This window comes from Bos indicus x Bos taurus, chromosome 16 (assembly GCF_003369695.1).
Source record: "Bos indicus x Bos taurus breed Angus x Brahman F1 hybrid chromosome 16, Bos_hybrid_MaternalHap_v2.0, whole genome shotgun sequence".
Lineage (NCBI taxonomy): Eukaryota > Metazoa > Chordata > Mammalia > Artiodactyla > Bovidae > Bos > Bos indicus x Bos taurus.
The window spans coordinates 75,638,349-75,666,198 of NC_040091.1; the positions used below are offsets into that span (position 1 = coordinate 75,638,349).

Sequence of the window (27,850 nt, forward strand, 5' to 3'; positions counted from 1 at the left end):
AGAATCCCATGGAGAGAGGAGCCTGGCGGGCTATAGCCTATGGGTTGCAAAGAGTGAGACATGACTAAAGAAACTTAGCACACACGGATGCACATTAAATCACCACTTAAATTACCAAAATAGATGCTCTTGAATCGTAGTGACCAATGTAAGCCTCCCATTTAACACTGTATTTGCGGAGCCCTAAGTGATGACTTTCAGCTTCCCCGTCACCTCGCGGGCTGAGCTCAGGAGGTCCAGGCTCTGTGTCCTCGTGTGCCATTTATCTTCTGCCTTGGGACAGTAACGGTGAGTGCTTGGCCGGCAGGGGGCGGGCTCCTGCCATGAGCGCCTTTGTACAAAGGCGTTCCTGGATGCAAGGAGCCTGGGAGGCCCTTTGTGAGCATCACACAGGCATGTGCCTTTCCAGAGGGCAAAGCATTTGAGTGGCTCCCTGTTCAAGTAAAATATTGGGGGAGGAAGAGCTGGCTGGGTCCTGTGTGTTGACTCACACAGCCCTGTGGGCTGAAGCGGATTTGACAAGAGCACCATCCTTGGTCCAGTTCCGCTTTCAGGATTTGCTCACTGATGTCCTCATCAAACCAGCCCACCCTGAAGGAAATCAACCCTGACTCTTCGTTGGAAGGACTGATGCTGAAGCTGAAGCTCCAATACTTTAGCCACCTGATGTAAAGAGCCGACTCATTGGAAAAGACCCAGATGCTGGCAGAGATTGAAGGCGGGAGGAGAAGGGAGCGACAGAGGATGAGATGGTTGGATGGCATCACCAACTCCACGGACGTAACTTTGAGCAAGCTCCGGGAGTTGGTGATGGACAGGGAAGCCTGGCGTGCTGCAGTCCATGGGTGGCAAAGAGTTGGACGTGACTGAGCGACTGAACTGAACTGTCCACATCCCAGTGGTCCTGGATTGCAGTCACAATGACCAGCTCCTGCTGAGTTCTCCGAGTTCAAAGTGAGGTCCAGGTCAGTCTTGATGCACAGACCAACCAGGCCATGCTCTCTTCCTGAGAAGTAAGCCGAGTGTCACCTGGATAGAGCAGGCACTACCCGTCATCTGTCGAGTTCGCTTCTGCATTTGTTTTACAGTGCTATCTAATTTGTCGACTCAGCCAGAAAGAATTTGAGCAAATACGATGTGTTATGAACTTTGAAGTTGACAGAAAAGAAGAAGATGCTATATTCCGTTTGAATACAGCTTTCTAAATATAGAAGAGTATAGATCTTGAAACCACACATTAAGACATTAGTGTGATGAACCATAGGATTCCATAGCCAAGAATATGCTGATTAGAATTTTTGCCACACAAATTCAGAGTATGTTCTTACAAACAAAAGCAGGTAGACTTTATAACATTTGGGCAATGTTGGGCAAGGATGGGCAGTGCTGCCATCCTTGATTTTGTTCATGGCGCTGTAGGACAAGCTTCCCAGGTGGCTCAGTGCTGTAGAATCTGCCTGCCAGCACAGGGGATGTAGGAGACTCTGGTTCCATCCGTGAATTGGGAAGATCCCCTGGAGGAGGAAATGGGAACCCACTCCAGTATTCTTGCCTGGAGAATCCCATGGACAGAGGAGCCTGGAGGGCTACAGTCCATGGAACTGCAAAGAGACATATCTGGACACATTTTGTGTCAGATTTTTATGGGTAGTAACATGCCATTGCAGTGAGACAGCTTAAGTGCATTTGAGGGACTCTGGGATCACCATCCTCATCAGCTGGCATTTATTGAATGCAGGAACTGTAAATCATGCTTATATACTTTATATAGAGAAAAGGATGCAAGCATGTTTTCATGTAAACAATGCTGAGGCCATTTTTAAAAAATCTACAAGAAAATAAGAGCTCCTATATAATAGTTTTGAAACTTAGTGTCTCAAAAATGTTAGTCACTCAGTCGTGTCCGACTCTTTGCGGCACTGTGGACTGTAGCCCTCCAGGCTCCTCTGCCCATAGGATTCTCCAGGCAAGAATACTGGAGTGGGTCACCATGCCCTTCTCCAGGGGATCTTCCCAACCCAGGGGTTGAACCCACGTCTCCTGCATTGCAGGCAGATTCTTTACCAGCATCTCAAAAGGAGTATGAAAACCACTCTGTCATTCACCCAAACTATGAAGACCTTAAATCCTTTGGCAGTGGGTGAAACGTGAGAGGCCTCCTTCCACTTGCCCCTAAGCATTACCCAGTGTCTTAAAACATCACAGACTCTTTCAGTCAAGCATCCTAAAAACATCACGGACTCCTTCATTCAAGCAGAGGCAGAAGAAATAATATGTTCTGGCAAACTAGGTATAAATGCTTCCAGAAGGCTTAACTCCTTTTACTTGGAAACTAGTAAATGGACGTGCAATTTTTAATTACAAATTTTAAACTTTCCATCAGAGTCAATTGTGCTGATGTTAGTCAAACCTAATCCAGGCATTGATTCAAGAACCTGCTGATGGAGTTAAAAAAAAAAAATACATGGAAACTCGTTAACAAGAAGCTCAATTATCTGCATCTCAGCAAATCAGGCCGGAGTGTCACGTTAATCTGCTGAGCTCAGGCAGCCCAGAGCCAGAGGAGATCGCCTCCTCTCCTTCGCTGTTAATATTTACACTTGGAAGCGATACCTGGCTGCAATCTGAGTGCTGCACCTCCAAAGGCAGTTGTTGGCTTGATACCTTGTTTTCTGACACTGCAAAGCGAGGAAACAGCTACCTTCTTAATCGTCGCCTGATAACATTGTGTTAAAACCAGAGGGTAGCACAAGGGCTGTTTCATACAAGCAACAACCCTGGGAGATTTTCCTGCATTGCTTTGTTTCTTGGTAGACATGCTGGGCTGTTAAAAGCATAGGACTGAAAGTTGTGAATTAGGGGTCCCTTTCTTTGTTCTGCTGAATTTTTCAGCATCTATGCAGGCACTGTTTAGAGAGACAGCTTTGCTCCCAGATAGCTGCTGTGTGCCAGGCACCTGCCTAGAACTCACAGAAAAAACGCTTCCACCCATCAGCCTACTTTTGTCGGAGCTTATTCTGTCGTGCTGGAGAAGGCAATGGTATCCCACTCCAGTACTCTTGCCTGGAAAATCCCATGGACGGAGGAGCCTGGTAGTCTGCAGTCCATGGGGTCACTAAGAGTCAGACACGACTGAGTGTCTTCACTTTCACTTTTCACTTTCATGCATTGGAGAAGGAAATGGCAACCCACTCCAGTGTTCTTGCCTGGAGAATCCCAGGGACTGGGGAGCCTGGTGGGCTGCCGTCTCTGGGGTTGCGCAGAGTCAGACACGACTGAAGAAACTTAGCAGCAGCAGCAGCATTTTGTTGTGCAAAGTCCTAAAAAATTAGAGCAACACTGGTAAACAGAAGCACTGCTGATTATGTAAACACTGTCCATAGCAAGAGATCTGAATATAAAATAACTATTATTACTCATCTCTCAGTGGGTAAATATGTCAAATAAGGGGAACTTGGTTGAAATTCAGGGTAAACTTAGGGTTATATCTACCTAGTGCTCTACCCAGGATGCATCTGTGTATAAGTGAACAAACCCGGATGATTTGGATACCAGATCTGCTGCTTAAGCAATTCATTACTTGGGACAAATTGCTTAAAAGATCTTTTAATTAAGGGCAACAATCTCTGTATCCTTAGACAATCATGAAGATTAAACTGAGATGGCATGGCAGAGGCCAGGGACATATTAAATCCTCAGGTTTTAATTACTTTTCCTTTTTTCCCCTGTTCACCACCTTTTAGCTGGAGAAGGAAATGGCAACCCACTCCAGTATTCTTGCTGGAGAATCCCATGGACAGAGGAGCCTGGCCCGCTACAGTCCATAGGGTCGCAAAGAGTCAGATGTGACTGAGCGACTGAGCACACACACCCCACCTTTTCGTTCTGAAGTATCAATATTTTACAGCTGATCTCATTGTAGAAAATGGGCTGGATATCGAACAGATGAATTGCCTGGGTGGAATGCACAAATAATCAACAACCTGCTTGTCACCTTTATGTTAGAAATAGATTTATTCCAGGTTCCTAAGACCAGGGAAAGAGCCCTACAAAACTGTAGCAAAGAACCATTAATAAAAGAGAACAATGAAACCATTGGGTAGAGGGCCAACCTCTGAGAACCTCTCAGGATGAAAATGCCTCCTAACAGGGAGGCAATTCCTCCCCAGGTCTGCCTCACAGAAGAGCCCTGGGCTGAGGTGAGCCGTGCTGTGACTTTTTCTCATCTCGGAGTCGTAGTTACTCCTGAAGTCATTAAATCAGAGCAGATGGCTTCCTTTTACACCCTGTGCTGTCAGTGGAATGTAAATGTTTCTCCTCACAGCAACGAGAGTCCCGAGGCTGCGTGTTTAATCTGCGCTCTGCAAGCACAGTGACCCTGAAAAGAACACGGGTGCGGAGCCAGCCTTTGGAGGGTTGGCAGCCGTCCTCGTAAACAGAACGGGGGAGGATTTCGCAAGCCTGGCGACTAATCACGGCTTGCTTCCTGGGGCTCTTAACAGAGCCACGTCCCTGAGGACAAGTCATCTAAATGGTGGTGGAACAGAAAAGTTATAGACTCAAGGGAAATAGTCTTTACAGGAAGGGAGAGGAGTGTTAGTCTAGGGTCTGGGAAAAAGAAGCAAGGAGACTGAAGAGGCTTAGTTTACAGTCCGAATTCTCAGTTCTCAGTCTCTTTGGGGGTTTAGCAAACAAGATTTCCGTATGTTTCAGATTATTCAAGTTAGTAAGGGGGATATTCTTTGGGCAATTACTCTAAACTTCAGGGCGGGGGGGGGGGCGGGTGGAAATGAATGTAAATAATTAAAATTTCAATATGACATAGAATATGAGACAGTACAGTGATCAGCAAAGACAATACAGAGAAAAGCTTTACACTCTTAGAATATTAACAGCAAATTATTAAACCAGAATGGAATTAAATAAATTAGCTGGGTTATCTTATTTCTTCTTTAAAAGGTCTCTGAACTGGGTAGGCAGCAGAGAACCTGATCTCCATTTTATTAAAACATCACTAGAAATTAGTGGCCACAGGAGGGGAGGGTGTGACCTCTCCTTTGAGCCCTCTGTAGGGAAGGCAGAGAGCTTCTCAGGCAAGGGTCTCCTCGATCGTTCTTTCAAAAGGTGGCGCAGGCTGGTTGAACACCATAATTACTGTGTCCAGACACTTTGCTGCTGTTGTTCAGTTGCTCAGTCGTGTCCACCCCTTTGTGACCCCATGGACTGCAGCACGCCAGGCTTCCCTGTCCTTCACCATCTCCTGAAGTTTGCTCAAACTCATGTCCATTGAGTCGGTGATGCTATCTAACCACCTTGTCCTCTGCCACCCCCTTTTCCTCCTGCTTTCGATCTTTCCCAGCATCAGGGTCTTTTCCAATGAGTTGGCTCTTTGCATCAGGTGTCCAGACACTTAGAGCTTCAAAAATGTAAAGTAACCATCACAGCTAGAGTCTGATCTCATTTTATACTGGGCTCTTAAATTCTATACTATATTAGTACGTAGAGATAGGGTGCTGTAGTTCAGCACGGCTTTAGTTATTGTTTAGTTGCTCACTCATGTCTGACTGTGACCTCACGGACTATAGCCCACCAGATTCCTCTGTCCATGGTATTCCCCAGGCAATGATACTAGAGTGGGTTGCCATGCCCTACTCCAGGGGATCTTCCCAACTCAGGGATCAAACTTGGGTCTCTTGCATTGACAGGTCGATTCTTTACCACTGAGCCACCGAGGAAGCCAGGGTTTTTAGACTAAGAGTTAAATGCTGTTAGACTTTATTTTTGTCTCTCCAAGAAGGAAAACTGTCCATGCCTCAATACTAATGTAAACAGATCATTATCCCCAGATAGGAGAATCTGATGGACTGAGGAGCCTGGTGGGCTACAGTCCATGGGGTTGCTAAGAGTCGGACATGACTGAGCAACTTCACTTTCACTTTTCACTTTCATGCATTGGAGAAGGAAATGGCAACCCACTCCAGTGTTCTTGCCTGGAGAATCCCAGGGACGGGGGAGCCTGATGGGCTGCCGTCTATGGGGTTGCACAGAGTTGGACACGACTGAAGCAACTTAGCAGCAGCAGCAGGCAGACTATTAGCAACATCAGACATAAGATTCTTGTGTTCATGTTTGTGTTTTAATTGTGCCAGCAGTAAAACCTATAGAACTTTACCAAAAGGCTTATTTGGAATTTGAATGCTTGACTTCTGAAAAAACTCTGTGTTCTGAAACGAAATACTACTTGAACCAGCCTTCCTAATATGAAGATTTCTAACTTTGCTGGTGGTAAGACACCCTGGTGTGTTTTTTTTTTTTATATAATCGAATTTATTTTATTTTTTTGTTGTTGTTGTTTTTTTTCAATTTAATTTTATTTTTAACCTTTACATAATTGTATTAGTTTTGCCAAATATCAAAATGAATCCATCACAGGTATACATGTGCTCCCCATCCTGAACCCTCCTCCCTCCTCCCTCCCCATACCCTCCCTCTGGGTCGTCCCAGTGCACTAGCCCCAAGCATCCAGTATCGTGCATTGAACCTGGACTGGCATCTCGTTTCATACATGATATTTTACATGTTTCAATGCCATTCTCCCAAATCTTCCCACCCTCTCCCTCTCCCACAGAGTCCATAAGACTGTTCCATACATCAGCATCACTTTTGCTGTCTCGTACACAGGGTTATTGTTATCATCTTTCTAAATTCCATATATATGCGTTAGTATACTGTATTGGTGTTTTTCCTTCTGGCTTACTTCACTCTGTATAATAGGCTCCAGTTTCATCCACCTCATTAGAACTGATTCAAATGTATTCTTTTTAATGGCTGAGTAATACTCCATTGTGTATATGTACCACGGCTTTCTTATCCATTCATCTGCCGATGGACATCTAGGTTGCTTCCATGTTCTGGCTATTATAAACAGTGCTGCGATGAACATTGGGGTACACGTGTCTCTTTCCCTTCTGGTTTCCTCAGTGTGTATGCCCAGCAGTGGGATTGCTGGATCATAAGGCAGTTCTATTTCCAGTTTTTTAAGGAATCTCCACACTGTTCTTCATAGTGGCTGGACTAGTTTGCATTCCCACCAACAGTGTAAGAGGGTTCCCTTTCCTCCACACCCTCTCCAACATTTATTATTTGTAGACTTTTGGATCGCAGCCATTCTGACTGGTGTGAAATGGTACCTCATAGTGGTCTTGATTTGCATTTCTCTGATAATGAGTGATGTCGAGCATCTTTTCATGTGTTTGTTAGCCATCTGTATGTCTTCTTTGGAGAAATGTCTATTTAGTTCTTTGGCCCATTTTTTGATTGGGTCATTTATTTTTCTGGAGTTGAGCTGGAGGAGTTGCTTGTATATTTTTGAGATTAGTTGTTTGTCAGTTGCTTCATTTGCTATTATTTTCTCCCATTCTGAAGGCTGTCTTTTCACCTTGCTGATAGTTTCCTTTGATGTGCAGAAGCTTTTAAGGTTAATTAGGTCCCATTTGTTTATTTTTGCTTTTATTGCTGATATTCTGGGAGGTGGGTCATAGAGGATCCTGCTGTGATGTATGTCAGAGAGTGTTTTGCCTATGTTCTCCTCTAGGAATTTTATAGTTTCTGGTCTTATGTTTAGATCTTTAATCCATTTTGAGTTTATTTTTGTGTATGGTGTTAGAAAGTGTTCTAGTTTCATTCTTTTACAAGTGGTTGACCAGTTTTCCCAGCACCACTTGTCAAAGAGATTGTCTTTAATCCATTGTATATTCTTGCCTCCTTTGTCAAAGATAAGGTGTCCATATGTGCGTGGATTTATCTCTGGGCTTTCTATTTTGTTCCATTGATCTATATTTCTGTCTTTGTGCCAGTACCATACTGTCTTGATAACTGTGGCTTTGTAGTAGAGCCTGAAGTCAGGTAGGTTGATTCCTCCAGTTCCATTCTTCTTTCTCAAGATCGCTTTGGCTATTTGAGGGTTTTTGTATTTCCATACAAATTGTGAAATTATTTGTTCTAGCTCTGTGAAGAATACTGTTGGTAGCTTGATAGGGATTGCATTGAATCTATAGATTGCTTTGGGTAGTATACTCATTTTCACTATATTGATTCTTCCAATCCATGAACATGGTATGTTTCTCCATCTATTAGTGTCCTCTTTGATTTCTTTCACCAGTGTTTTATAGTTTTCTATATATAGGTCTTTAGTTTCTTTAGGTAGATATATTCCTAAGTATTTTATTCTTTTTGTTGCAATGGTGAATGGAATTGTTTCCTTAATTTCTCTTTCTGTTTTCTCATTATTAATGTATAGGAATGCAAGGGATTTCTGTGTGTTGGTTTTATATCCTGCAACTTTACTATAGTCATTGATTAGTTCTAGTAATTTTCTGGTGGAGTCTTTAGGGTTTTCTGTGTAGAGGATCATGTCATCTGCAAATAGTGAGAGTTTTACTTCTTCTTTTCCAATTTGGATTCCTTTTATTTCTTTTTCTGCTCTGATTGCTGTGGCCAAGACTTCCAAAACTATGTTGAATAGTAATGGTGAAAGTGGGCACCCTTGTCTTGTTCCTGACTTTAGAGGAAATGCTTTCAATTTTTCACCATTGAGGATAATGTTTGCTGTGGGTTTGTCATATATAGCTTTTATTATGTTGAGGTATGTTCCTTCTATTCCTGCTTTCTGGAGAGTTTTTATCATAAATGGGTGTTGAATTTTGTCAAAGGCTTTCTCTGCATCTATTGAGATAATCATATGGTTTTTATTTTTCAATTTGTTAATGTGGTATATTACATTGATTGATTTGCAGATATTGAAGAATCCTTGCATCCCTGGGATAAAGCCCACTTGATCGTGGTGTATGATCTTTTTAATGTGTTGCTGGATTCTGGTTGCTAGAATTTTGTTAAGGATTTTTGCATTTATGTTCATCAGTGATATTGGCCTGTAGTTTTCTTTTTTTGTGGGATCTTTGTCAGGTTTTGGTATTAGGGTGATGGTGGCCTCATAGAATGAGTTTGGAAGTTTACCTTCCTCTGCAATTTTCTGGAAGAGTTTGAGCAGGATAGGTGTTAGCTCTTCTCTAAATTTTTGGTAGAATTCAGCTGTGAAGCCATCTGGATCTGGGCTTTTGTTTGCTGGAAGATTTTTGATTACAGTTTCAATTTCCGTGCTTGTGATGGGTCTGTTAAAATTTTCTATTTCTTCCTGGTCGAGTTTTGGAAAGTTGTACTTTTCTAAGAATTTGTCCATTTCTTTCACGTTGTCCATTTTATTGGCATATAATTGTTGATAGTAGTCTCTTATGATCCTTTGTATTTCTGTGTTGTCTGTTGTGATCTCTCCATTTTCATTTCTAATTTTATTGATTTGATTTTTCTCCCTTTGTTTCTTGATGAGTCTGGCTAATGGTTTGTCAATTTTATTTATCCTTTCAAAGAACCAGCTTTTGGTTTTGTTGATTTTTGCTATGGTCTCCTTTGTTTCTTTTGCATTTATTTCTGCTCTAATTTTTAAGATTTCTTTCCTTCTACTAACCCTGGGGTTCTTCCTTTCTTCCTTTTCTAGTTGCTTTAGGTGTAGAGTTAGGTTATTTATTTGACTTTTTTCTTGTTTCTTGAGGTTAGTGGTAAGACACCCTGGTGTTTTAAGTGGCAACAAGCTCACAGATTTAAGAATGCTTGCTTCAGATCTGGCCAACCTCAGCATGGCAGGCTTCTTACCTGTTTAGACATAGCAATTCTCAAACGATTTCGAAGGGAGAAGCTATGCCCTGAAAGACTTCTCATTAAAGCGCACAATCCAGCTTTCATCTTCTGCGAGGCCAACTCTGAAACTGAAAGTCTGACCAGTTGATGTAAACTGACAGTGACAATAGAAATAGCTACTTCTGAGATTATTTAAGAGAAGGTACAGGACATCCATCCACGAAACACTGGAAGGTAGGGTTTTTATTTCTATGTTTGCTTTTTAAAATAAGAATAGAGTAAATGGCACAATAGATTATATAAACAAGGCCTTCAATGACAAGCTGTCAGAGTTAAAGTGATGTGTTTCACACGGGTGACTTGATGCCACTCTTTATCACCTACACAAGGGGAAGCCAACTAGAGTCTGGTCAATAAAATACAGCCTCCAGGGCTGGGCCCGGGGCACAGCTGACCTCGTGTGGCAGAGCCCAGTGACTTGGCACCCACTTCTGCCGGGACCCCGCAGGCCCTGGCTCCAGTGCCATCTGAGGGAGGTCGGACATTTAAGCTCCATTTGATGAATAAACGCGGATGTGGGTATGTCAGAGGAGGCGTGGCAGTCCGTCTCCGCACTCCATTAATTTATTGCAGGTCTGAGGCATCAGTGGAGCTGGTTATTCCAAAGCTGGGTTTACTGCCATCTCACAACTGTTGAAAATTAAACTCCATGTGCTGCAAGTTAGGGGTTTCCAGGGTATCTCATTATAGAGGCTGCTTTTCTTTTTTTTTTTTTTTCCGGAGGCTGGAATCTTTGCTGAATTACAGAGGGAGCGATTTGAATGTCGACTTGGACCAAATAGTTTTCTGATAAGTTGGCCATAAATCCTCAGCAAAATAAGCTTGGTGTTCTCAGCATATCTGTTAGCTTTTTGATCATTTTTATGGCTTTCCTTTTGCTGGTCAAATTATCCTTATACGCCCCTAAAGCCCCCCTGACATGGATTAAGCCGACACAAACCAATAGACCTTCATTACTCTAGCAACTGGTTTTGATTTTCGGGCAATAAATATGGTGACATAGACTAGATTACCTCTGGCGAAAAAGAAAGGACATGTGATAAGCCATAAGCATGTAGGGGATTCAGCACTCTCTTTTCCTGCCTAATGTGAGAATGAATCAATAGCAGCTTTTCACCAACTGAGGAAAGTTGGTAAGAAGGACATAATCTGAGTGAGGAAAGGGCCAAGGTATAGCTTTTAGATAGCATCACCAACTCCATGGACATGTACCTGAGCAAACTCTGCGAGATAGTGGAGGACAGGGAAGCCTGGTATGCTGTGGTCCATGGGGTCGTAAAGAGTCAAACATGACTTAAAACAACAACAACAGCTTTCAGGTCAAGAAGGATGGTGCCAGGAGATGGTGAGAAAGACCATGAACGCCTACCATGTGCCTGGCACCGTGTTAGGTTCCGGCAGGGGGTGGTTAAGGCCAATTCCGTGATGAAACTGGGTGTGTGATGTGATCTATGAATGTCTCAGTGTCTGGCAGGGGAGATAAAACCATTGACGGGAACAAGATTTACTGGGCAGTAAAATTATAGCAGAGAGAGAAATCACAAGACCTGAAGTAGCAGAGGAACAAACAGTGAAAGAAGCAAGATCTGGAAACTGGGGGTTTAGGGGAATTACTTTCACCATAACCAGGAGCTGACTGTGGCTCAGACCATGAACTCCTTATTGCCAAATTCAGACTTAAATTGAAGAAAGTAGGCAAAACCAATAGACCATTCAGGTATGACCTAAATCAAATCCCTTATGATTATACAGTGGAAGTGAGAAATAGATTTAAGGGCCTAGATCAGATAGATAGAGTGCCTGATGAACTATGGAATGAGGTTTGTGACATTGTACAGGAGACAGGGATCAAGACCATCCCCATGGAAAAGAAATGCAAAAAAGCAAAATGGCTGTCTGGGGAGGCCTTACAAATAGCTGTGAAAAGAAGAGAAGCAAAAAGCAAAGGAGAAAAGGAACGATATAAACATCTGAATGCAGAGTTCCAAAGAATAGCAAGAAGAGATAAGAAAGCCTTCTTCAGCGATCAATGCAAAGAAATAGAGGAAAACAACAGAATGGGAAGAACTACAGATCTCTTCAAGAAAATCAGAGATACCAAAGGAACATTTCATGCAAAGATGAGCTCTATAAAGGACAGAAATGGTATGGACCTAACAGAAGCAGAAGATATTAAGAAGAGATGGCAAGAATACACAGAAGAACTGTACAAAAAAGATCTTCACAACCCAGATAATCACGCTGGTGTGATCACTAACCTAGAGCCAGACATCCTGGAATGTGAAGTCAAGTGGGCCTTAGAAAGCATCACTATGAACAAAGCTAGTGGAGGTGATGGAATTCCAGTTGAGCTATTCCAAATCCTGAAAGATGATGCTGTGAAAGTGCTGCCCTCAATATGCCAGCAAGTTTGGAAAACTCAGCAATGGCCACAGGACTGGAAAAGGTCAGTTTTCATTCTAATCCCAAAGAAAGGCAATACCAAGGACTGCTCAAACTACCGCACAATTGCACTCATCTCACACGCTAGTAAAGTAATGCTCAAAATTCTCCAAGCCAGGCTTCAGCAATATGTGAACCGTGAACTTCCTGATGTTCTAACTGGTTTTAGAAAAGGCAGAGGAACCAGAGATCAAATTGCCAACATCCGCTGGATCATGGAAAAAGCAAGAGAATTCCAGAAAAACATCTATTTCTGCTTTATTGACTATGCCAAAGCCTTTGTGTGGATCACAATAAACTGTGGAAAATTCTGAAAGAGATGGGAATACCAGACCACCTGACCTGCCTCTTGAGAAATTTGTATGCAGGTCAGGAAGCAACAGTTAGAACTGGACATGGAACAACAGACTGGTTCCAAATAGGAAAAGGAGGACGTCAAGGCTGTATATTGTCACCCTGTTTATTTAACTTATATGCAGAGTACATTATGAGAAATGCTGGACTGGAAGAAATACAAGCTGGAATCAAGATTGCTGGGAGAAATATCAATAACCTCAGATATGCAGATGACACCACCCTTATGGCAGAAAGTGAAGAGGAACTAAAAAGCCTCTTGACGAAGGCAAAAGTGGAGAGTGAATAAGTTGGCTTAAAGCTCAACATTCAGAAAACAAAGATCATGGCATCTGGTCCCATCACTTCATGGGAAATAGATGGGGAAACAGTGGAAACAGTGTCAGACTTTATTTTTCTGGGCTCAAAAATCACTGGAGATGGTGACTGCAGCCATGAAATTAAAAGACGCTTACTCCTTGGAAGGAAAGTTATGACCAACCTAGATAGCATATTCAAAAGCAGAGACATTACTTTGCCAACAAAGGTTCGTCTAGTCAAGGCTATGGTTTTTCCTGTGGTTATGTGTGGATGTGAGAGTTGGACTGTGAAGAAGGCTGAGCGCCGAAGAATTGATGCTTTTGAACTGTGGTGTTGGAGAAGACTCTTGAGAGTCCCTTGGACTGCAAGGAGATCCAACCAGTCCATTCTGAAGGAGATCAGCCCTGGGATTTCTTTGGAAGGAATGATGCTAAAGCTGAAACTTTGGCCACCTCATGCGAAGAGTTGACTCATTGGAAAAGACTCTGATGCTGGGAGGGATTGGGGGCAGGAGGAGAAGGGGACGACAGAGGATGAGAAGGCTGGATGGCATCACTGACTCGATGGATGTGAGTTTGAGTGAACTCTGGGAGTTGGTAATGGACAGGGAGGCCTGGCGTGCTGCGATTCATGGGGTCACAAAGAGTCAGACACAACTGAGCGACTTATCTGATCTGATCTGAACCATCATTTTTTAAAACATTACTTTTCCATGATTTGGGGGGGTGGGAAATGAAAGTTAAAGAAAATCAGAAAAAAAAAATAATAATGCAGTGAACACATGCATGCCCTTCACCCAGTTACAGCAACTTTTTTAGTATTTTGTTCCCTTTCTTACCTCTGGATACGTATGTTTTTGCCCCTTCTTTAGAATGTAGGGTGCAGAAGTTATAACATTTTGCTTGCATGCTAAGTCATTTCAGTCATGTCCAACTCTTTGTGACCCTATGTTTGCCACTAAATATTTCAGCAAATATCTCCAAAGAAATACGACTTCCTTCTGCTGCAATCCACGGGGTCTCTAAGAGTCGGACACGACTGAGCGACTTCACTTTCACTTTTCACTTTACTGCATTGGAGAAGGAAATGACAACCCACTCCAGTGTTCTTGCCTGGAGAATCCCAGGGACAGGGGAGCCTGGTGGGCTGCCGTCTATGGGGTCGCACAGAGTCGGACACGACGGAAGCGACTTAGCAGCAGCAGCAACAGCTGGAACTGCATGCTAATGTGAGTGCTCTGTCGCTCAGTCGTGTCTGACTCTTTGCAACCCCATGGGCTGTAGCCCGCCAGGCTCCTCAGTCCATGGAACTTTTTAGGCAAAAACACTGGAGTGGGTTGCCATTTCTTCCTCCAGCGTATCTTCCTGACACAGGGGTTGAACCCGAATCTCTTGAGTCTCCTGCATTGGCAGGTGGATTCTTTACCACTGTGCCATCTGAGAAGCCCATATACTAGTAAGCGTTCATGAAATTGACCATCTCATATACTACCCATGTTCAGATTTCTCTAATTGGCCCCAGTTGTCCTTTAGATTTATTTATTTACTTTGATTCAGGATACAGTCCATTGCATTTAGATGTTAGTTGTCATTTTAGTATCAATTAATCTCAAAAGTCCCCAGGCCCTTTTAACTTGTTTGCTGGATATTCTCTTGCTTTTGAAATGCTGTGTAAAATCAACTGGCATACTTATCAGTCACCTTCTAAAAATCTATACACCATAGCAAAAAAGAAAGGGTAGAAAGAAATTTAAGTCCTTCTGGGTCCTGCAAAACCCTGGTCAGTAGAGGACTCCTGGCATGCGAGGCTGATGCCATTCTGATAAGAGGTGTAGGTCAGACGTGCTGGGAAAAAACCCACAGAGAATATATAGAAATTGCTCTTGAGATTCTGGCTTCCGCTTCGCTGAGGGAGGGGAGAGAAGCTTCCTGGAGCAGACTCGGGTTGGGTTCCACGCCCAGGCTGGGTGACATCTTCCTGCCACGTGACTGCTGCTTCTCTCACGCGGGGCTCTACAGAAGCAAGAAGCACGCTCCCCAGCAGCCTCCCAGGCAAGCTGGAGAGGCTGCCACCTGCTCCCCCTCTCTCGAAGGATCTCTCTTTCCTTCTGCTTTCAGCGCCTTTCCTTACCTTGCTCTCCTCGCAGCCCCCCTTAAGAAAACTGGGAGATGTCAGGAAGTCCCCTTTCTACCCCTTTTCCCTTTCCTTGGTGCTGGCCTCCACCAGAGCCCCCCTCACGTGAACTGCGGTGGTCTGTGTAGCCGCCCCCGCCCAGTACCGTCACTCCACAGTCAGCTCTAGCAAGACGGCACCCGCACCTTTGGGTTCTGTGTGTCCAGGACCCAGTGAACCGCCTGAGACGGGGAAAGCGTTCAGTAACCACACAGGATCCAGGACCCAGTGAACTGCCTGAGACGGGGAAAGCGTTCAGTAACCACACAGGATCCAGGACCCAGTGAACCGCCGGAGACGGGGAAAGCGTTCAGTAACCACACAGGAGTGCTTGGGTGAGTGCATGAACAGCTGCGTGCACGCAGGTCCCCACCAGCAGAGCTCCTGGCTGTAAAGAAGTCTTCCCACCACTGGAAAGGATGGAATCGATGCGTGAAATAGAGCCATGAACACTTCAAGTGGGTGAGTCGGGAACGATTGATCGGCCAGTCTGTGCAAAGCCTGCACTTTGCCTGTTGGAAAGTTCCAGAGGAAACGGATTCCTATCCTTGCAGTTCTGAGGGGCGGGGGTGGGGGTGGGGGGGTGGAAGGGGCCTAATCCTTTGTGATCAGGGCAGCACGTTCAAGTGCCCGGGGCAGGTCATGCCGGGCAGGTGGGGTCACAGGTCTTCTCATCACTGCTGAAGCCCCGGGCTCTGCTGACAGAGACACAGACCCCAGGAGGGGGATCACGAAGGGTCCTCAGGGGCAATGCAGAGGGCAGCCAAGCCCAAGCGTGCTCTGAATAGAGGAGGGGTCTGCAGAAGGGGTCGGGGAGGAGGTTCCTATTCACAAAAGGGCTGGTCAAGAAGGTCACTTTGCTGGAGAGCAAGGTGCTAGTGAGGCTGCAGCTGATGATGACCTTGACCAGGAAATGGAAGCAAATAAAAAAAAAATGAGGTTTATAAAAAACATTTATTTATTTATTTTTGGCTGGGCTGGGTCTTTGCTGTTGCACGTGGGCTTCCTCCAGTTGCAAGGAGCAGAGGCTCCTCTTCCTCGTGGTGTGAGGGTGTCTCATTGCGGTGGCCACTCTCGTCATGGAACACGGACTCCAGAGCACAGCTCAGTAGTTGTGGTGCCTGGGCTTAGTAGCTCCGCCTGATGGGCTCCAGGGACAGGAGAAGCTGGAAGCAGATGAGTTGTTTGTGGTTGATTCTGCAGAAAGGAAGAGTCAGCAAGTGTCTTCATGGCCCCTTTGCCCCTTGACCACGTGGTTCCCGATCTGCCCCCTCGGGTCTGCCCGCAGCCCCTCCGAGGTGCGCCTGCCCTTCAGCAGAGTCAGAGAGTGGCCGCCTCATCCTCCGCCGGACGCAGGCTGAGGGTGTCCCCCTGCAGGAATCCTGGGAGGGGAGCTCTGTGTGCTGGGCAAACCCTTATGCCCAGTGGTACTCGCCATGGGGTCCCTGGGGGCACCCAGGCCAGTCCAGGTGCTGGGAGGCAGAAGGGTGGGGCTGCCCCTTGATGGAGCTTCCACACTTGGAGGACAGACACTCCTGACCTGTGTAGGTGTCACGGGGCACGATGTGCCAGGGAGAGATGAGGCTGGCAGCAGTCAACGAGGGCGACCAGCGGAGGCGACAGGAAGCGACGATCCCCACCTACCAGCTAGACGTTTCCTTGCCTACAGCATCTGGTGACCCCTTTCCCCGACCCAAGAAAGGGCTGTGATTATCTGCACACAGCAAGTTTGCAGCAACATCATGAAACCCGAGTTGGGGCCACTGGGATTTGGTTCTTGTATGAGTCGAAGAGAGAGAGAAGTTTTATTCACTAGGCCTTGCGTTCCAAGGAAAACAATTATATCACTGAGACCACCTGCTCAAGGAGAGAGAAATGTGAAAGCAAAGGTCTCCAGACTCCTAGCTGCGTCAGTCTTTCTGCAGAAAACCTGGCGTCCTCACCGGAATGAGCCTGTGGGACATCAGGAGGATTCCAGACCCAGTCCTGGATGGACAGGGCGGGGCCTGCCGGCTCCCCACCAAACTCTAGGTGCCGCTGGGCTCACTCAGAGGATGTGTGCAAGGACCGTTTGCTGAAGGCAGGAATTACCGTGTCCCTTTAGGCCCACTGTAGCACCCCTCAGCTCAGCATAAGGATGTGCTGTGCTGTGCTTAGACGCTCAGTCGTGTCCGACTCTTTGTGACCCTGTGGACTGTAGCCAGCCAGGCTTCTCTGTCCCTGGGATTCTCCAGACAAGGATACTGGAGTGGGTTGCCGTGCCCTCCTCCAAGGGGATCTTCCCCACCCAGGGACTGAACTTGCGTCTCTTCTGTCTCCTGCCTCGGCAGGCATGTTCTTTACCACCAACGCTGACAGGAAGCCCCCTGTCAGCCGTGAACCCACACCAAACTTCCACAGGAGCTATCCCAGCATCTTCAACAGGGCCTGATGTGGAAGTCACGTCTGAAGTTCCCCAGGGCAGCTCCCCCAGGGCAGTGGTGCCCTGAACCCCCTCATGTAGCTCTGTGTGTCTGTCCCAGGCTGTCAAGAGGCCGCCCCACCCCACCCCATGGAGGTGTGAGGGACTGTAATTACTTGGTGAGAATTGGTTTGAAAGACTATTGATTCCTCAGACAGCCTGTGTGTTTTCTGGGAGAAGCAGTGGATGAAGATGGGGGTGCCAAGGAGAAGATGCCCTTGGGCTTCAGCTCAGGTGCCTCCGAGAGTCCCCTGGAGCCAGTGGCCGGGGGCTGCCTGGAGGGGGTCCCCCCACCGCGTGGCCGCCACCCTCCCCAGTCCTGAGCCTTCTACGAGGTGACTGGAGCCCTGCTGGGTGGTCCACTCCCTGGGGCTGGACACTGCCCAGGCCCCTCTTTCGGCCCCTTGGTCCCCTGTTCCCCCTGCCCTTATAACTGTAAAGTGGACAGTGTATTTGTGGTTGAAAATTGGCCACTGCAGCAATATTCATTTTAAAAACAGAGTTCTGGCACATATTCAATATTACTATGGAAACGGCTGTTTCTAGCAATTCACTGATAAGAGATAGTTCAAGGACCCAGGTCTGTGTGGGAGGGTTTTACAATCCACCAAATAGAAGACCTACTTGTTACAACAGTAATTTACAAGGACTGCACTCTCTCTTCATTTTTTTAAAAAATTTGAACTGTGAGAATTAGATTTCGTTGTTTCACTTTAGATACATAGATGGAAGGTAAATATTATAACTGGCTTTGTAAAAAACATAACATCCTTAAAGTGTTTTTCCCATTAATTAATAACAGTCATAATAGCACCTGATGTATCATTATATACTTGTGTAACACTACACACACACACACACACACACACATTTCAGAAACTCAGACAAGGAAGCTGGAATATGACCCATAAGCAACTGCACATCTGAATATTTTTACTCTTCATTTTCAACTGTTTCCACATATTTCCACACAACTGACATATAGACTGAATTCTAAGAAGGATTTGGGGAGTTCACTCTCCCCTAGTGTTTCTCAGGAGCCAATTTCTAAGTCCCATCATTTCTACTTTTTTCAACCACAGACGTACTTGAGAAGAACTTGCACCTAGGTGGGTAACCCCAACCTTGGTCCTAGAATTTCCTCGCTTCAGGTCAGAGCTCTACATCCTCACCACCTTTCCTGGAAATAGGAGGTCAAGTCTCTAAAAATGTCCCGTTTTTCCAGCTCCGCCCGCTGTGTTTGTAGTTTTCACAGTTTTCTGTGTTGGCCCTAAATACTGTGCCAGGCGGATTCTGGGGCTGAGGACACAAGGGGTCTTGTTGCTCTTCCTTTCCAGACAAGCCAGTTCATCCTGTGTTTCCAGAGTCAGATGAACTGTCCAGCACTCAGCTAGCCAGGGGGCGGTGGGCCCCACTGGCCAGACGGCTCGGGCCCTGGCCAGCTCCAGGGCAGTGCCCGCCCCCCACCACCCCGGCTCCTAGGCTGGGCACTGCGTCCCGACACGGCACCAGAGTGGGAGGCATCTGATGGGTGATCCGGCACCCAGGCAGGACCTGGGTGATCAGCCGGGAAGGTTCAGTCTGGGGAGTGAGAAACGGGTGACCACGGGACTGAGCTCCCTTCTGGGCCTGCCCTCGGAGAAGCTCTGCACACCTGGATGTTTTCTATGCCACGGAGCGAGTCTCAGGCACACAGCTGTCGCCCCTGCTTCACAGGCGGGCAGACAGCAGAGACGCGTGGAGGATACAGTGGCAAAACCGGACTCAAACCCACTTCTGCTTGTTTAGCGAGCACATTCTGTTTGCAGCCTCCCCTCAGAAGAATCACAGTTAGAATTCCTCTTTGGGAATTGCAGGGAAAAAGCTTCTGATGTTTCCAGTGTGTTTCAGCCTAGCCCCAGGCGAGACGGTTCAAAGGAAGTTTTGGCCGTTTCTCTCAGAACGCCAGCGTGCACCCTTCCTTGGGTCTCATTCAGCCACAACCAGTCAGGGATTCAGAACGAATCTTCTACAGGGGAAAAAAATGAAACACTGATTTATTTTATTCTGCAGATAGGAAGTTCAGCTCGTCACCGTTTAATTTGATCACATATAAAATGTACATTTCATATAAAGATGTACATTTCATACATTTCATAAAGAGGGTGTACATTTCATAAACAGGACGTTAGCATAACAGTACAGGTTGCGGCATAAGCCGTGTAAAAAGTAATTTTACATGAAAGTTTTAGTTAGCTTGGAATCTGTCTTTTCTGAGAAAGGTTATTCAAAAGCGCAGCGTTAGAAGCACAACCCACCGAAACAGGCCTGGCCTGGCACTCCCGCTGCTTTCCAGGACGGTCCGCGCTTGGCGGCCTTGTCGGTTCCTGTATCCCAGCAGTTTCCATTATCAAAGGATCCATTCCAGGGCTGTGTATTTTAAGCCCAGCTGAAGAATAGCAGAGCTAATAAGGCCTTTCCACCATGGGAATTCAAAAGCAAAGGGCCTCCCAGAGGTGGTTTCAAACCCCGACGCCCTCAGCTCCCCTCCAGAGTTTAGTGAGAATCTTATCTGATTTGGTTAGGCCAGCTGTTTCAGCCCCCGCTTTATCTGGAGCTCGGAATTGCAATCTTAGGTATGTAGGTCGGCTCCCGGGTCGCACCCCGAGGCATCGAGGGAGTTCCCCTTCATCTTTCACAGTGAAGTAAAGTCAGGGAGGGGGCACACCACGCCTTCACTGCGGTTCACGTCCTCATGTGCTGAGCACCTCCTCAGGGAAATATTTGAATGCTCATTTATCCTTCAAAAGGTCATCACAGGCATCCCTCCACTGTTACTCTACCTACACCCCATGTAGATCATGTATGACGTTACCGTAACACGTGTTTAAGATATGATTATCTGTGTGTGTGTGCGTGTGTGTGTCCTCCATTTGCTCATGTCCACAATCTCAGCTCCAGATATCAAATTTTGGCTTACCTTTGATTTGTATTTCCTAGCTCAGTTCAATGTTTATAGCAGACAGTCAATAAATATTGTTGATTGAAGAAACTAATGAACCACATTTGAACAAGTGAATACAAGACATAGTGAATACAAGACAGTGTTATGAAGAGATACAGTATCATAGGAATATATTGACCGTATAATGATTTAAACCAAAGCACAGTGAAGAACAACAACACACACACACACGCACACACGCACGCACAAAGGGAAGCCAAAGTGTTACAGATTCCCTAGGATATTAGAGTAACAGAGATTACGTTTATAATAGTAACTCGGTTAGGGAACAGGGGATGGGTCCTAGGGAAAGCTAAACGAGAAGGTGGTCTACTTCTGCTTTGTTGACCCTGACAGAAATATTTCTTTGCAAGCCCGTTAAAAATTCAAATAGCAACTGTGTCTTGTCTTTAATATTTCTGTGCAACCCGATCAGTGTCTTTTACCCAACGACAAAAAGTGCTTGGCAAACACGTTGCGGTCAGCATCAGAGACACCCCTCTGTCCAAGGCCCGCCCTCGAGAGTCCCAGACCCAGCTCCTCCAAGAGGGGCTCTTCCTCCAGTTTCCTGTTTCGTGAGGTCTGGCTCCACACGGAGCACGAGTGTGTTCACAACCGTTCAGTTGTCACATCAAATCCAAATCAAAGTGGTGAGTGTGCAAACCAGAGCCTTGCAGCCCATCCTTTGTCTTGGATCTTTCCCATGAGGCCCAACTGATTTAATTTGCTTCATTTCCTGAGAAAGGCTGTAAAACAACCATTCTTTCAGTGCAGAATCAGAACTTCTTGCACGGGAGTCAAAAGACTGTGAGCAGCCGGATCCTATGGTTGGAAACGATTTTACAATCACACTGTGGGTTGGGCTTCCCAGGTGCTGCAGGGGTAAAGAATCTGCCTGCAACGCAGGAGACCCAGCAGACACAGCTTTGATCCCTGAGTCGGGAAGATCTCCTGGAGGAGGAAATGGCAACGCACTCCAGTCTCCTTGCCTGGGAAATCCCATGGACAGAGGAGTCTGGAGGGCTACCGTCCATGACGTAGCAAAGAGTCGGACAAGACTGAGTGACTGAGCATGCGTGCATGGCTATGTGTGGGTTCATCCTTTGGCCTTGATGTCAGATGAATGATCTCAGTCACTGAGACTAAGACACACGGTAAACTCAGTAGATGTTGTGCCTCACTTCCTGACTCCAGACCTTAACCACTAGAGACATGGTCCCATTCTCATGCTCTGGGAATAAGAAGCCCTGAATGTCCCTCCGTATCTAGTCTTTCTTGGGCACAAGGTGGTACCTGTGCTCTGCTTGACTTTCATTCCAGAATAGTTGCTTGTCCTGGCCATTCTCCTTTGCTCTGTAACTCACGTCACAATTATCTCCATCCTCACAGTTGGCAGATGACTTGCTGTCGGACGTCTTCACCGCCATCGGTTCAGTGACATTAGCCTTGTTGCTGATCCTCTTTCTGGCAGTGGTGGCTTCTGTTCTCGCCTCCAACAAAAGGGCAACCCAGGGCTCCTACAGCCCAAGCCGTCAGGAAAAGGACGGCTCTCGTGTGGAGATGTGGAGCGTGATGGACGCCCCTGCAGCAGAGAGGCTGATCTAGGACCACCCTGCCTCTGGAGGAGGAGACCCGTGCACTGTGAACGAGATGCTTGCCCTGAGTGCCCCTGACGTACCTGGAAACATCAGTTCACGACCAGGACCACGTTGAAACTGAAGGAAGAACTCCCTTGACCACTGTACAGATGTTCATAGTGGTTCAAGTTGAAATCATTGTTTTGTTGTATTATATTAGCCAATCACAGAATGATGTTTCTTGTGCCAATAGTTTCAGCCTCATAATTTAGCAAAAATGCCTGCCAAAGGACGTGTCTTCTGGGAAAAGCTCCAGTGCCTGATGTCTACAATCTTTACTCTTTGCAACCTGGGGACGTGTTTTTAGTTTGCCCGTTCACTGGAAACTGCATCATTTCACACAGAAACTGCAGAAAAAGTAGTTACATTCCTCTTCCTATCAGGTGGTGAAAGGTTTTAGTTTGTACCAATGCAAAGATGCCCATGGTTTGTCCTTCAGCAATGGATTTGAGAAAGTCATGGGAATAACCTGTGGTTAAAAAGCAACCCAACGTCCACAAATAAAAATTGAAATGTGGCTGTTCCTCTTTCTGAGTATTTTTTGCTTATGTGACATTACATGTAACAAAGGTAACCTCCAGGAGCATTTGAAGAACCTTTGAACTAACTTACCTCTAGCATTACATTTAAAGTCCTTGCTCTTTATAAGGTGCTGCTTAAGGTCAAAACACTTCCTGAGACAGAAAAGCAAGATAAAAGGAACACTGGGATTCTCTGACCTAAAAGACCAAGCTCTTTCCTTTCAACTGCTTTTTGATAAATCACTGTCAGACGTGACCTTGTCTGAAGGTGAGAACCTTCAAGTACAGTACACACACTTCAAGGAGCGTAGGTGGTAAGTTTGTGTGCATAGTATAGAAAGATACATTTTAAATAAACTTGAGAATGGATGGGGGAAATGTCAGTGAGAATGAAATTAGGTTAAGTAGTTTTAAAATGGCTATGTGGAACAAAATGGAATATAAATCCACAAGTAAGGTATATAAATACATGAAATAAAAGAATTTAAGAACATTTTAAAAAGGAGCATGCGTGTAAGACTGTCTGTGGGGTATGGAGAGAAAATAGCCTTATATTTATGTATTTTTTTCCTTTGAAGATTTAATTAGAATTTTACATGTTGTAAAATATAAATATGCTAGAGAGGATGTGGAGAAAAGGGAACTCTCTTGCCCTGTTGGTGGAAATGTAAATTGATACAGACACTATGGAGAACAGTATGGAGATTTCTTTAAAAACTAGGAATAAAACTACCATAATCCCACTACTGGGCACATACCCTGAGGAAACCATAATTGAAAAAGACACATGTACCCCAATGTTCATTGCAGCACTAGCTATGATAGCCAGGACATGGAAGCAACCTAGATGCCCACTGACAGATGAAGGGATAAAGAAGCTGTGATACATATACACAGTGGACTATTACTCAGCCATAAAAAGGAATGAATTTGAGTCAGTTCTAGTGAGGTGGATGGACCTAAAGCCTTACAGATTGAAGTAAGTCAAAAAGAGACAAGTATATATTAATGCACATACACGGAATCTAGAAACATGGTACTGAAGAACCTATCTACAGGGCAGGAATAGAGGCTCAGACATAGAGAACAGACTTACGGACACAACAGGGGAAGGAGAGGGTGGGACAAATTGAGAGAGTAGCATTAAAACACATATGTTACCATATGCAAAACAGATAGCCAGCAGAAACTTCCTGTATGATGCAAGGAGCTCAACCTGGAGCTCAACCTAGAGGGGTGGAACGGGGTTGCGGGGGGAGGAGGGAGGTTCAAGAGGGAGGAGACATACCTATAATCGATTCATGTTGATGTATGGCAGAAACCAATGCAACATTGTAAAGCGATTATCCTCCAATTAAATAAATAAAATCTTTTGTATAATGTAAAAAAAATAGCATATAAATACAAATTTTAAATATATGCTTATATATTTGGATATATGCTCAAAAATTGATAACATGACTTCTTATATATGTTTGGTAGCAAGCCATGCTCCCCAGAGGTTCAAGGCCATCACTTCCCTCCCGCTTGAGCTCCATCAACTTTCCCCCTGTGCCAGATCTTCTCCGACAGCACCAAACGTGTTGCCATATTTCTATCATATAGAATTACCCGCTGTGGCCCCATCTCCCTCTAATTACCATCCCATTCCTTAGTACACCTTTCAGCAACACACCCATAAAGGGTTTAATATTCTCTTCCTCTCATTCCTCTCTTCCCATTCCTTTGAAATCAAACTGATCTGACTTTTCCCTGCCCCACCCCACGGATGAGCTCATATCAGGGCCACCAGTGACCACACTGCCAAATACAGCGGCCCATCCTCAGACTTCACTGCCTCTGAAATGACTGTCACTCCTTTCTCGAAACCCTCGCGACCCAGTGGCACAGCTTCCCGTCTTGACTTCCCTCTCATCCTGCCGTTTCAGCCCATCGCCGTCTCTTTGCCATCTTCCCCTCATCTTCCCGGCTTCCGCTTTGTGTTTTCCGTACCATTTATCCTTCCTGGACAAGTCACATGGTCTCTGAAGACGTGGGACAAGAACTTTGCTCTCTTTTTTATTTCACTGAAAAATCTCTCACCTAGAACAGGCCTGGCGTACAATAAAATCACAATATTTTCTGCATAAGTGAACAAATAATGAATGAGTATTGTCTGTACCTGCCACCAGCAAAATCCCAAAGTGCCCAAGATTTATGTGAGTTGTCATTGGACATCCCAGCTACTAAACTGTCATAGCTCTGTAGCTATTAATGTCTTAATCTTTGGCTTTCCCTCTGTTTTTAATATTGTTTTAAGTGTTTGTCCAAGAAGATGGTGTCTCTGGGTATCTGCGTTTGGAGTTTTCCCGAAGATATTCTCTTTATATTTACATGCCATCAGAGTTACAACTTCTCAACAGAGGCTTATGTGGGAAGGACAGAAAGAGCTCTTGCTTAAAGGAAAAAGTGTAGCTGACTTTAAAGTGCTACAGGCTTCCCTGGTGGCTCAAATGGTAAAGAATCCACCTACAAGGCAGGACACTTAGGTTTAATCCCTGGGTAGGGAAGATCCCCTGGAAAACGGGATGACTGCTCACTCCAGTATTCCTGCCTGGAGAATCCCATGGACAGAGGAGGCTGTAGGGCTACAGTCCATAGCATCACAAGGAGTCAGATGCGACAGAGCAACTTTCACTTTCACTTTAAAAAACTACAAACTGAAAAAAATCACAGAGGAGAAGTTGGACAGGTAAGAAGAAAATGGTGACCATTGATGGTAATAGTTCAAGTTTGGAAAAGACGTCTAAGTAATCTGGCTGTTCACTCGCTTCCAGAGCCTAGCTCAGGGCTTTCCATTGGAATATGCTCTCATATATATACATATATGTGAATGCAGGCATGCAGGCAGGAATGAATAAAGAATTCCATGTGGATGCACCAAACACACAGGAAGTCACTTACTGACCAGCCCAGCAGGTCAGATCTGCATCTTTGAACAAGCTGCACATGCAGGGTCTTATGTGAGAATGCCGCCGTGTTAGCCCTGTGGAGTATCTGTACTGAACTCTCTTTAACAAGATATATCCCATCATTTTTTTTGCCTTTTTATGTTTTTAAAAAATTTGTTTATTTTTAATTGAAGGATAATTGCTGTATAATATTGGTTTGATTTCTGTCATACCTCAGCAAAACCCCATCTTAAGTAGAAAAGTCTAGCATTTGCATCACCAATGTTGATGCAACTTTTTAATTAACCTTTTTTAATAGAAGTATAGTTAATTTACAGTGCTGTTTCAGGTATACAGCAAAGTGATTCAGATATTATGTATACATACATACATAATATGTATATATATATGCATGTGTGTGCATATATATATTGCTGTTGTTTAGTCACTAAGTCATGTCTGACTCTTTTGTGACCCCATGGACTATAGCCCACCAGGCTCTTCTGTCCATGGGGTTCTCCAGACAAGAATACTGGAGTGGGTTGCCATTTCCTTCTCCAAGACCCAGGGATCAAACCCACATCTCCTGCATTAGCAGGAAGATTTCTTAACTGCTGAGCCACTATATATATATATATATATATATATATATATATATATATATATAGTTTTCAGATTCTTATCCACTTGGGTTATTATAAGATTAAATATAGTTCCCAGTGCTATACAATACGTCCTATTGTTTATTCTGTATATAATAGTGTGTATATGTTAATCCCAGTCTCCTAGTTTATCTTTCCCCCAGGTCTATCTCCTTTGGTAACCACAGATTTGGTTTCTATGTAGGTGGGCCTATTTCTGCTTTGTAAATAAGTTAATTTGTATGATTGTTTTTACGATTCCTCACATAAGCGACGTCATATGATGTTGCTCCTCCTCTGCCTGACCTCACTTGCTGTGATAATTTCTGGGTCCATCCATGTTGACGTCATATGATGTTGCTCTCCCTCTGCCTGACCTCACTTGGTGTGGTAATTCCTAGGTCCATCCATGTCGATGTCATATGATGTTGCTCCTCCTCTGCCTGACCTTACTTGCTGTGATAGTTTCTGGGTCCATCCATGTTGCTGCAAATGGTATTGTTTCCTTGTTTTTATAGCTGAGTAGTATTTCATTATATATATGCAGCATATTTTCTTTATCCATTCATCTGTCAATGGACATTTAGGTTGCTTCCATGTCTTGGTTATTGTAAATAGTGCTGTAATGAACATTGGTGTGCATGTATCTTTTTGAATTAGAGTTTTCTCCAGATATATGCCCAGGAGTGGGATTTCTGGATCATATGGCAACTCTATTTTTAGCTTTTGAATTAACCTCTATACTGTTCTCCACAGCAACTGCACGAATTTACAGTCCTACCAACAGTGTATGAGGGCTCCCTTTGTTCCACACCCTATCCGGGATTTGCTATCTGTAAACTTTGTAATGATGGTCATTCTGACTGATGTGAAGTGATACTTCATTGTCATTTTAGTTTGCATCTCTCTAATTATTAGCTGCATGGAGCATCTTTTCATGTGCCTGTGGACCATCTGTGTGTCTTCTTTGGAGGAATGTCTGTTTAGATCTTCTGTCCACTTTTTTAATTGAGTTGCTTGTTTTTTTTTTTTTTTATTAAGTTATATGAGCAATTTTTTCTTTTGTAAATTAATCCCAGAACTAGAACAAATAATTTAAAAATTTTTATGGAAACAGAAAAACCCCTGAATAGTCAAAACAATCTTGAGAAAGAAGAACAGCTGGAGCAATCACACTCCCTGACTTCAGACTATACTACAAAGCTACAGGCATCAAAACAGTATGGTGCTGCCACAAAAACAGAACCACAGATCAATGCAACAGACTAGAAAGCCCAGAAATAAACCCACGCAGCTATGGTCAATTAATCTACAACAAAGAAGGCGAGGATATACAGTGGAGAAAAGACAGTCCATAGTGGTGCCGGGAAAACTGGACAGCTACGTGTAAAAGAATAAAATTAGAACATCCTGTAACACTATACTGAAAGATAAGCTCAAAATGGATTAAAGACCTAATGTAAGGCTGCACACTATAAACTCTTAGAGGAAAACATACAGAAAACTCTCTTTGACATAAATCATAGCAATATTTTTGGGGATCCATGTCCTAGCTTAATCAAAATAAAAACAAAAATAAGCAAATGGGACATAATTAAACCTAAAAGCTTTTGCACAGCAAAGCAAACCATAAACAAAAAAGAAACACGGAATGAG

General features: G+C 44.6%; 1 protein-coding gene across 1 annotated transcript in view; it reads left to right on the forward strand.

The window, feature by feature from the left end:
* CRB1 (crumbs cell polarity complex component 1) overlaps positions 1–22,621 on the forward strand; it is a 214,334-nt gene extending 191,713 nt beyond the window's left edge. The window contains exon 12 of the mRNA XM_027565772.1: positions 21,855–22,621. Coding sequence (XP_027421573.1) covers positions 21,855–22,070 — 216 coding nt within the window. The 3' untranslated portion in view covers positions 22,071–22,621. The remainder of the gene's footprint in view (positions 1–21,854) is intronic.
* Positions 22,622–27,850: the final 5,229 nt, after the last annotated feature.